General features: G+C 34.8%; 2 protein-coding genes across 5 annotated transcripts; one reads left to right on the forward strand and one right to left on the reverse strand.

The window, feature by feature from the left end:
* The first annotated feature begins 212 nt into the window (after positions 1-212).
* On the forward strand, positions 213-1,801 carry LOC101209279. The gene is made up of 2 exons (XM_004139994.3): positions 213-665; positions 1,117-1,801. Exons 1-2 carry the CDS (start codon positions 270-272, stop codon positions 1,627-1,629), a joined length of 909 nt encoding a protein of 302 aa, XP_004140042.1. The 5' UTR covers positions 213-269; the 3' UTR covers positions 1,630-1,801.
* A 4,256-nt stretch (positions 1,802-6,057) lies between these two features.
* LOC101205895 (serine/threonine-protein kinase BSK1) lies at positions 6,058-11,104 on the reverse strand. Of its 4 annotated transcripts, none has more exons than XM_031887716.1 (9): positions 10,601-11,104; positions 10,346-10,481; positions 9,567-9,700; positions 9,437-9,488; positions 9,136-9,221; positions 8,159-8,356; positions 7,045-7,236; positions 6,816-6,929; positions 6,058-6,641 (listed from the first exon to the last, which is right to left on the reverse strand). In XM_031887716.1, exons 1-9 carry the CDS (start codon positions 10,937-10,939, stop codon positions 6,393-6,395), a joined length of 1,500 nt encoding a protein of 499 aa, XP_031743576.1. In that variant the 5' UTR covers positions 10,940-11,104; the 3' UTR covers positions 6,058-6,392. The 4 variants fall into 4 exon arrangements, with proteins under 4 accessions (XP_031743576.1, XP_031743577.1, XP_011656939.1 ...); XM_031887717.1 differs by having other exon boundaries at positions 8,159-8,347; positions 10,601-11,103; XM_011658637.2 differs by having other exon boundaries at positions 9,383-9,488; positions 10,601-11,103.
* Positions 11,105-11,580: the final 476 nt, after the last annotated feature.

Raw genomic sequence — 11,580 nt, forward strand, 5'->3', positions numbered from 1 at the left:
AGTATTAAAAAGTGTGAGTAATTTAAAAGTTAGAACAATATTAATTTGTATAATTATTCATCCCTAATTAACAGAAAATGTTTGATTTCTCTTCCTTTAATTAATTTATTCAGGTTTAAAAGATCCAAATGGATGAGATTCCAATTGTCTCCTTTGAACAAATTTGGCTTATATCTTAATAAAATCCCTCACACAACAAACACATATAAAAAGATCAAACAAACATAGAGAAAAAATTTCAAAAAACTATCTCTTCCATCCTTGTCCAAATGGGAGGTTCCTCTAATTACCATGCTCGTTCCAACAGCCTGCCGACGAGGCCTCACCCCCTCGTGACTGAGTGCGATGAGCACCTATGCCGTCTGAAGGCAATGGACTCGGCTCCATGGACGGCGTTCGGGATGGCAAACAAGCTAGCAGGACTGCAGGATTTACAGGAGTGCGTGAACAAGCTGCTGTTGCTGCGGCGGACGAGGGATGCCTTTGCGGCACATCGACGGGAGAAATGGGTGGATGAGGTGTTTGATGGATCGTTGAGATTGCTGGACTTGTGTAGCGCTTCTAAGGATGGTGTTATTCATACCAAGGAGTGTGTGAGGGAGTTACAATCATTGGTTAGGAGAAGATCGTCTTCTTGGTGTTGCGGAAATGGTGTTGCTAATCAGGTTTGTGTTTTCAACCTAACGCTCTCCCGCTCAAAGGTGGATGGGTTGTGTTAAATTTAGTTTCAAGAAAATATGTATGTATATATAGGGCCACGACTATAGATAGAAAGAGAGGAAGACGTTTTCCGGTTGGATTTTGTTGAAATTTCTGAGTTTTTACAATTTTATTCAATATTGGTTGATTTGAGTGCATGTCATCCAGTCGAGCCTACTTTTGCAAAAACAAATTTTCTATTGACATTTGTGGTTTTCAGATCAGTTTTCTATCAGTAAAATGATTTGAGAGCCACGAGAGATTCAAATATATAAACTCTTGGTGAATAAGTTATACTCCTTGTGATTTTTGAAAAATACAATCTTTACACAATCTTTCTTTCATTCAGGACAAATTTTGATACCATATTAAATTACCATAAAAACTAATAACACTTTTTAACTTTTTGATTTATAGGTGGAGAAATATTTAGCATCAAGAAAAGTAGTGAAAAGAGCCATCCAAAAGGCTTTAGCAAGCGTGAAGACTTATGGGGCAAGGCCAAGTTCAATCTCCATTAAAGACACCGAAACTATTGCCTTAATAACCCTATTATTCGACGTAGAAGTTGCAAGTGTGAATGTTTTTGAAGCACTTTTGAGCTATGTTTTGGGGAAGAAAGGAAAGGCCAAGGGTAGTGGTTGGGCGCTAGTTTCAAAGTTGATGCGCTCCAAACGTGTGCTTTTAACTGAGGACGGTGCAGAAGGAGAGGCAAACGAATTTGCCACCATAGATGCAGCAGTCGATGTGGTGGCGAGTAGATTAGCTTCTGATAGCAGCACGATCATAGGTGGTGGTGGCATAGAGAGCATGGGAGATCAGTTAGGAAAGTTGGAAGCATGTGTTCAAGATTTAGAAGGAGGATTGGAGGGTTTGTTTAGAAGATTGATAAGAAATAGGGTTTCATTATTGAATATTATCAATAACTAAGGATATGAGAGAATGTCAATTTTAAAGTTAATGGGATTCCATTGATGTGTGTATTTTTTAGGCCATATATGGAAGGTTTGTAGATTAATATAATTAATGCCAAATATTTGTGTGTATATATTTGTCTTGCATAAAGAAAAAAAAAACAAAGCCGTATTTTCCTCTCCCACAATTCAATGATGCCTTTTTGTTTAATCACAACTTATCTCAAAATTAAAGTGCGAACAAAAACATACAATTAACCTGGAGACTTATGCAAACATCAAATGCAAATAACTGACTAGACAACCTGAGTAACAAAAACAAAAAAAAGATAACCAAACTCAACAAAATTCATAACTCACTTCGATATCATAACATCTACATTTAGGGGACACTAGAAGAAATCTGGTCTTTAATGTCAAATGGAAAAAATGAAAAATTGTTTTTAACGTCGTTTTTTAAAAGGCAGATCATGAATGTCGGTTTTAAAGTGACATTAATCATAAGGATTTAATGTCATTTTTAAATAAACATTACTAATATGTCCATTTTATATTTTTCTTTAATTTCTTTATTTTGTAAAAATCGACGGTAATGATCCTCCTCATTTTTAGTTTTTTATTGTGTAAAAAGTTATTTTTCTCTCTTTCACACTTTACTCTTTTCTCTCCAAGCCCACAAGTATCAATTTCTTTCCTTCTCTCCAAGTCAATTTCTCTCAGGACTCTAGATCAACTTTATTCTGACATGTTTTCCTATGTCGAGATAATCTTGCATTCTTGTATTACCAGGATCAAATGTTTTGCCCAAAATCAAAATAAAACTCTACTCTAACGCTTGAAATAAATCAATTCGTCAGTAATTGCGCCAAACTTGAAGGTCTCTATTGTATTGAATGGGTGGTTTGTTATTGTAATCTATCCGATAAGTCCTTGATCATGTTCATTGTTGCGAATTACTCACTATGTACCTCTTCATCGCATAACCATTGAATCTTCATTGAGTTCAAGTTTTCCTATCTATGTACCTCTTCAGTAGGTTTACCTGGATGATCCAAGGTCGAACACAAAGAATTGATTCAAGACATTAGTTCTAGGCATTACTTAGCATATGAGTGGTATAAAAGAATTAACTAAATAAAGTATAAAAGAATTAACTAAATAAAGTATAAAAGAATTAACTAAATAAAGTATAAAAGAATCAGAACCAGAAATAAAAACTACTTATGCAGTCGAGAGAATCTGTAAAGGAGAGTATATGGATGTAAGATGGAATTACGAACTAACTTGTATGTGAGAAAAACGTGAAGGAAGGTCTACACATTATTAGTCGATTAAGCAATGTGAGAGCCTCGATACGATATAACTTACATAATAAGCCCATGATTAAAACAACCTTCTCTCAAAGTGTTTAGACGCCACATTTGCTCACCTTTCGAGATAAAAATGATTGTGCTTGATTAGGCTAGATGTATCTAGAAGAATTCACTTATAAAACTTATAGAACTTTTCGTTTAAAGACAGCAACATCTCAGCCATCTAATGTATGTACTTGTTCGCCTTTTCGGATACAAATGTTGGAAGTTGTCTCACCAACGAAGAGCTTGTTGTCCAAATTCCTACATGCGTTCATTAGTCTTATCATTACTACTTTCCCTTTAAGTAGTTGGCGATTGACATTGGCCAAGTGATTAATATAGATCAACTAATGTGATAATACTTATAAGCTAGACTCCTTATGAAGAACTTATCACAAATCTAACTACTACTAATAACACACTGACAAGTGAGAAGTCAAGAAATGATGGATTGAAAATGTATAAACATGTAATATATATATATATATATAAAGAATGTAGACACTTGGCCATTGTACAATATAAACAACATATATTAAAAAGAAGTGCAAAAACGAAGAGAAAGAATAATAGAAAAATTTTATAAGTTAGGGGGCAACGAAATTTTTCCTACTCAGATGCTGAGCTTCCACTTTTACAACTGGTCGAAGAAGAAGAAAACGTCGATGAAATCCTTCGGTTAAAAAGGAAGATGGAGGATGAGTTTGAAATTAAAGACTTGGGAAATTTGAAATACTTCCTTGGGATGGAAATTGCCAGATTTAGAGAAGGCATTTTTGTATCCCAGAGAAAATATATAATTGATTTGTTAACTGAGAAAGGTATGTAAAGATGTCGTCCCGCTGATACACCAATTGAGCCCAATGTCAAACTCAGAGATACAGGTGATCAAGTTTCGATTGACAGAGAAAAGTATCAACGCCTAGTGAGCAAACTGATTTATTTATCTCACACTAGGCCCAACATCTCATATATTGTAAGTATTGTTAGTCGGTTCATGCAGGCTCCTTACGAAGAACACATGGAGGCAGTTAATATAATGTATTTAAAAACAACTCCTAGAAAGGGATTGAGATTCATAAAAAACAAAGAAAAGGTATATTGAGGCATATACATATTATGATTGGGCGAGGTCTATTGTTGATAAAAAAATCTACTCGCAGGAATAGTGCTGAAACTGATCAAATACAGGACCATGAGTTTGAAAATCTGTGAAAAGATTTGGCTTTTAGCTGAATAATTGAACTATTCATCTTATAAATAGAAAAAAGTTTGTCTTTTTTTGCCTCCATCTGTGATCAAAATTGACTAACGTTGGCAACTCTAAACTTTTACCTTGTTTCTAGTGTATATACGAACTTTTATATATTCATAGTTTAAAGAAATACCTTCTATAATTGAAGAATCGTTAAAAATGATAAATTTGACAAAATACTTACAAGATATAGAAAAATTTTAGATTCTATCAATGTGATAGACACTAATATGCTTCCATCAGTCATAGTGAATGACAGTAATAAAAGTCTATAAGTAGATAGAATCCAAAATTTTGTTACATATTGTAAATATTTTAGTTTATTTTGTTATTTTAAAAATTGTTCTTTTATAATTTTCAATTAAGAAACCAAATAAACCACTAAATTTATAATTTAACTTAAATATTATCATCATTTATTTAATTTGTTCATCTCCACAAAGCTTGATTGATTAAGAAGATAGAGGGCTCACATGTGAAAAGAAATAATAAAAATAAAAATAAAAACGAGATAGTTGCAAATTTAACAATTAAATTCAAAATAATTAAGTATTTAGCAACATTTTAAAAAAAATTACAAATATAGCAAAATTTGTCAAATTTTATCAATGATAGAGTATCACTGATAGATCATGTTGTAAAAATTGGTCTAGTACTGATAGATCATACGAGTTTATCAGTAATACAAATCTATCAACGATAGTTATGCTATATTTGCAAAAAAAAATTTAATGCTGCTATATCATTAATTATTATTCCTCAAATGACAATCTATTATAGTTACCATTGATCTTATCTCATTCACTTAAAATTATGATATTATCACATTTGCTATTGTCACCATTTAACCCTAACATTAACGTTAACCGTAAAAGTAATAGTAAATGTGATAAATTCATAATTTTTATACTATCATAGTAATAATATTTGTAATGATAAAGGTAGAAAGTTCCAAGAAATTCGAAAATGCAATTAGATTTTATTCCCCTTCGTTTTCCGACCGAACTACGTTCTTTGATTACAAACTTAGAAATGGATCTCATATTTCATTACAATTAGGAATAGAATTAAACAACAACAAATGTAGTAAAATAGAAACCACTTTTCATATTACCGTTGATTTATTAGAATCATGACCAAAAGTACGAGATCCTATGGATAGTAGGGCCACATATTTGGGATGAAATATCAAATGAAAAAGAAAAGAGGGAAAAGGAAAGGGAAGGGTGATAATTGTTGTCCTTGATTCTGGCTGTCATGTCTTGTTTTGCTGAGAAAAGGGAGGACAAGGAGCCCTTTTGTTAGCAGACTCCTAAAAATCAAGTCTACTACTGATAACTGAACCCATTTTCCTAGCCTCTCTCCTTTACTGGTGTTTTGGCCCAACATTGAAAGCTGGTAATGGAATTGGATGTGAACAAAATTAATTATAATTAAAACTATAAAAAAAAAAAAGAAAGAAAGAGACAGACAGGCATCCATCCATATCAAACGAAATGATGTTTTGTCTAAGTTAAGTTGAACAGTATTCTGATTAATGTGCTGAGATTGTCCACAGCGCTCTCCCATCCCCATTCTTGTCTTCTTAAACTTCATTTGAGACCATTGATGTCTTTTTAACAATTGATGTTTGTAAAAGCACAAAGCACACAAGAGTCTATATAATCTATTACTTCACTATATTAGTAATTATTTAAAATTCTTGCTACACACCTAATTGTTAGCTCCAAAAATGCTAACCATTGCAATTACATTGTGACATGGCAGAGAATCTCAATCCTTGACAATCTAGATCATGTTGGTAGGAGGCACCAAAGAATGTGATGGCAAGAGATTTAGAAAGTTTGAATATTATTCTGTTGGTTGGTTTAAATCAGAAAGTCAGGGATTTATCTACACTAATGTTGCAAATAACAACTCTGGACAAGGGGCTTCTACCAAACTAACTAGACGGTCAAATCCATACAGATGGTTTAAATTGATTGAATTTACAAGCCCCCTTCAATTGACATGAACAGTCAAGTTAAATGCAAGTAGCTCACATTTCCTTTTTTTTCAAGTAAGAAACTTACCAGCTCACACTTTATACAAATTGTGGTAGCCTCAGCAACAAACAACACAAGTATGCTTGTAATTACAGCAATGTTGAGTAAGAGTTCATTTTAATGATCATCGTCCACCTCGTTGCCTCTTCTCTTCTAACGCAGCTGCTTCGTTCAACATGTCAATGGCATCTTTCTGCATATCCAGCTTCGCAAGGGCAACCGATTGCATGTAGAAGGCTGTGGGCCAGTCTGGGTGTACGCATTGTGCTTGCATTGCATCCCGAAGTGCAGCATCGGGTTGATCACACAACAAATGGCATAGGCTTCGTCGAGCAAACACAGTTGGGGAAACCATAGTTCCTACATCTATGAACTGCAAAGAAGCAAATTTTAAAGCCACAAAAGTCATGTCACCATGAGTTGTTCTGGTCTAAGTGCAAGATTATTGTCGGGAAAGATAAACAGACAAAAATACAGACAGAAAGTGAAAGAAAGCTTGAAACAAATGCAAAGCTGTTACTTTTCATTTCATTGTTTAGATGAATACCTGTGAGTAGCAGTCAATTGCAGCTTTAAAATTTTTGTCCCGAAAGGCAAAATCCCCGCGCTTTCTTGCTTCCAGCATATCTCTCATCTGTTGTGTCCACTCTTGAAAAGATAGCTGAAACAGTTGAACGTCACTCATAACTCTTAGTATGTTACATGGAACTTATAAACCTTCCTTCTCATACAAGTCAGTTTATCTTATAAATTAGAATTGAATAAATTGAGGCGACCTCATTAGTTCCTTCATCGTCTTTGTAGTGTGTCATAACCAATGTTTGATGAATTGCAGTGAGATCCATCCTCGAACAGGCCTCACCCATCGACGATAAAGGGCGTTGTGGGGCTACAGGGGCTGCTGGGGCTACAGGAGCTGCGGGGGCATCCTCCTGTTTCTTCATTCCAAGCATAACATAGGAGGGAACCTACAAAACACCCATAGTATCAGTCCGTAGATTACCAAAGTTTTTGAGATGCTCGTTTCTAACTTAAACATATTGGATCCATCATCTGGTAATCCAACTTTTTGGCACAGTTACAAGACATGAAATCACAAAAAGATTAGGAAACAGCATAGTAGCACTTTAATATCTAGGAAGCATGGATATGAACATAGGACACAGCACAAATACAACATGGCACGATGATAAGCCAATTTAAAAAATAATAATAAATAATAAAAAACTAGCACACAAAATGTTGGGCTGTCTTTGGTTGTTTTTTTAGGATACATATAAATTTAACATAAAATGCTAAATGATCTCCACTAAGAAAAGCATAAAATGTCAAGTTAAATTAACAATTGCAGGAGACAAAACGTCTAGGTTTCTTAGTTTAGTTTTTATGTTTCAGTTTTTTATCTTGGTTAAGAAAACAGGCTTTGCTTTTGTAAGCCTTTGTTATTGTTTTTTTTCTCTCTGTTTAACGTAAAAATGATTTGGGATTTAAATTTGGGTCTACTATTAAAATGTTGGATCATTTTCTCTTTCACAAAATTTACAAAGTGTGTCCAAGAAGTGTCCCAACCATGTTCCCACATGTCTAAAGTTAAAAAATAAATAAACAAAAATAGGAATGGAAATTTCTGTGTGGGAACACATGTTCAGGGTGTGTCCAAATGTGTCCATGCATCATAGGTAACATCCACAACAAGATTGACATCCAAGGCAAAAGGCAAATAGCATTGAGCTAATTATATTCTAAACAGCAGGATTCTTCTACAAATTGAAAGACAGACTATATATTATTTCTATAACTGCATTATGCATGACGACTAAAAAGATAAGTAATGGGCTTTGTTGAAAATATAGATATGAATGGCCTAAGAGATCGACCATAGATCCTTACATCTGCTTTTGTTTGCAATGGAGCAAGAGTTGAAACAAGTTCCTCTGTGTTAGGCCTGTCCCTAGGTTCATATTGTAAACATTGAGAAGCGAGATTAACAACCACAGTTGCGTCTTCTGTAGAAAATTTTCCTTCCAAATGTGAATCCATTAAGAGAATGATATTCTTTCCTCGTATCAGATCAAGAGCCTGCACTCGCTAATGTATTTCATCAAACTTATGTAATATGAAGATCTTAGTTTAGATCTCTATTACAATAGGAGCATACAAAAATGGAGCTAAGAACATGTGTACATTTCACTTATATCCTCCAAAAGATTAGAACAGTTCCCTACCTCGATCTTACTTTTTCTGATATGGACGTTTGCATATGACATTGGAACATGTTAACGAAAATCCAATCTTATTTGTTGATGGACTACTATATTTGCTTAAACCAATTACCATCCAGAAACAAAATAGTAAATCATCCTGAATTTTTTATACAGGATTTCTAGATGCCTGGCATTTAATTTTCAGTAAGGAGTAAAGAATTGATGCAGAAAAGTATGGTTTAGAACCATTGCACTATTAACTTTGACCATAACTCAACTAATAGAAGACGACAAAAAACCTCCCTTTCAAGCCAAAGATTCTAATCGTAAAACTCTTTAAAAAACAGTTGCATCGTTATAATCACACGCGCTTTTAAACTAAATCTTGTAGTGAATGAAGCCATAATCTAGGAGAGGAGCAAGGTGTCAAATAACTATCACTACCTCATATCCAAACAACACAGAAATCTAATAGAAATATAAAGAATCAAGGAAAGAGAAGTCTTTTGGCACAAAAGTCACTTCCCCGATAAATGCCATTCCCAGTTCACAAGTCACTATTCAAATGCTCACTTTCTCATATCACTGTTCCGAATGATAAAGAAGAACGATATAGGCAAAGAATGTCACATGTAAAACAATTTTACAAAATTAGCTACTTACATGACTTGGAGGGATGTGCTTGCCACTCAGAAGATCCAAGAGGACAGTACCAAAGCTATAAATAACACTTTCAGGGGTTACCCTTCCTACAATAGATAAATCAAATTGAATAGCAGCACCAGAAACACTAATAAGGTTATAAAGTGGGCTCAATATGAAAATAAGTTTTATTGTTGCTTTGCTATAAACCTTCTGACATACAAAATATACAAGGTTGTCAACAAGCAAAAGATAAACATCAAAGTACCATTTTTCAAATACTCAGGTGGTGTGTAGGCCAGATTTGTGCTGTAACTCTTACCATCCCTACTGTTTTTCATCAACCCAAAACATGAAAGACGTGGATCGCCACCCTATAAATGAGAGTAATTAAATGAAGATAAACGTTGGATAAAAAATTATTAATACATCCCAATTAGTTAGATTGATACCTCATCAAAAAGAACTCTATAAGCATTCAAGTCATGGTACAATGCACGGCCTTTAGTGGTACAATATTCCAAGGCTTCAGCAATGTAGTAAGCAACTCTCAACCGCATGGCCCACTCAATGGTTTGATTTTCCCCTGTCAGAAGTTTTTTATAGAAAGTTAAGAACATAGCAAGCACATTAGATAATCAAAATTACGTAGTTACATGCACAATTTAGCCACAAGCACTCCTACACAACTCTAATAGAGGTCATTGTCATAATGCAAAACGTCACCCCTTCAAAATAGAAATGTGATGGTAGTACGAGGCTGATGTAGCTAGCCCAAGGACGATGGACCTCCCATATCTCTACGATGAAATGATATAGTCTACATCAGGCCTAAACCCGTATGATGCTTTTGTTTCACCTAATTTCTCCAAAATCATGCCCACTTCTAACCAAAAGTAAAATCACACCGGCTTAGGCCTATTCATATTATAGGACTATGTTCGCATCCTGATGCTAATAGTATCATTCTTCCAGAGCTAACAAACACGTTCCTTTCCCATACTTCCCATAAATGAACATATAGCACAATCAAGAGCCGGAATAATTATTGAGATTAGACAGAGAAGATGCAAAAGATGCAGGGGAATTGGCTCCAGAACAACTATTCTGCTAAATGTGTGCTTAAGCTTAAACACTTCCAGTAAAACAAGTAAAGTTCACGATGATTGAACTAAAAGAGAATGAAGACCAGAGATGAAACAAACTTAAAAACAAAAGAAAACAAACATACAGTGGAATAAATGCTTTGCAAGAGTATCATTAGGCATGTACTCCGCAACAAGCAGCCTCTCATCACCATCGCAGCAATACCCTATCAAATTCGCAAACCTTGGATGCCGTAGCTTCCCAACTCCCGAAGCCTCCTCCTAAAAGGAAAAATTCCCCAATATTCCAAACACCCATTTCCCAAAATCAGCAAAAACTCAACAAAAATCCAAAACACAACAAAATTATTCACAGGAAAAGAAAAAAAGCAAGAAAGTACCACAAACTGCTTGGCATCCGGCCAAGCCACGTTCGAAAACTTCTTCACAGCGATCCACTTGCGGTTATGAAGTCGACCCTTGTACACAATGTTGAGAGCCTTCTCGCTGCTCTCTGAGACTATGAAGTTGGAGTTGAAATTGTCGGTAGCCGCCTTAAGGTCGGAGAAGGAGAACTCAGAGAAAGTAGAAACCATTTCCCCAAGCTGCGTCGGTTCAGGTCCAACAGCAGGCGGCAGCAGCGGCGGAGGCTCCACCGCAACATACGGAGGTGCAGGCTGCTGGGGTTGAAGCTTTTCGGGATGGGTTTCTGTCAGAAAAATGGATTCACAACACCCCATAAGAAAAATTTTGTGACAACCCTTTTGAAAACTCAGATAGAGGAAAGGGGAAAGTGAAGCATAGAGAGAATTGGGGAAAGAAAGAGAAGAATATTAGTTGGGGAAGAAACTTTTGAAGGTATGCAAGAAAAGGAATACAAAGAGATGAGTGAGAAAAACCACTTTTTACTCTCTCTTTTGTCTTGCTTGGAATTTGACACAGTGACGTTTTTTTTTCTCTTTGGTTTTAGTTTTTGGTAATTAAGAGAGAGAAGGTGTGTTCTTACAGTTCCATTCAATCAATCAAAGAAACTGTTGTATTTTCTTAAGAATCAGGTGTGTTCAGAGATTTACTTAATAAATTTGGGTCAACTTTGTTGCTAATCCCAACAAACACAAAAACCCAGCTTAGCTTACATTACATGTGATTTCTTAAATATTCGATTCTATTCACTTTCTACATATTTAAATACGCAAAGGTTTATGTTTTATAATCTTTTTTTTTTTATTATTTTTAGATGCGCAATCTACTGCACTTCCTACTAAATCAATTTTGGAATGATTACAGAATAACACCTGTTTGAAAATTATGTAAAACCTATTATAAATTTGGATACAATTCTTTCTCTATACTTCTACTTCTATAACAAACTCCTTTATTC

Source organism: Cucumis sativus, chromosome 6 (assembly GCF_000004075.3).
Source record: "Cucumis sativus cultivar 9930 chromosome 6, Cucumber_9930_V3, whole genome shotgun sequence".
NCBI classification, from domain to species: domain Eukaryota; kingdom Viridiplantae; phylum Streptophyta; class Magnoliopsida; order Cucurbitales; family Cucurbitaceae; genus Cucumis; species Cucumis sativus.

Coding starts and splice junctions, on each gene's coding strand:
- LOC101209279 (XM_004139994.3), top strand. CDS start 270: ATGGGAGGTTCCTCTAATTACCATGCTCGTTCCAACAGCCTGCCGACG. Junction 666..1,116: donor GAAATGGTGTTGCTAATCAG/GTTTGTGTTTTC, acceptor TTTGATTTATAG/GTGGAGAAATATTTAGCATC.
- LOC101205895 (XM_011658637.2), bottom strand. CDS start 10,939: ATGGGGTGTTGTGAATCCATTTTTCTGACAGAAACCCATCCCGAAAAG. Junction 10,482..10,600: donor CGGATGCCAAGCAGTTTGTG/GTACTTTCTTGC, acceptor TTTTCCTTTTAG/GAGGAGGCTTCGGGAGTTGG. Junction 7,237..8,158: donor CATTGCAAACAAAAGCAGAT/GTAAGGATCTAT, acceptor GGTGTTTTGTAG/GTTCCCTCCTATGTTATGCT.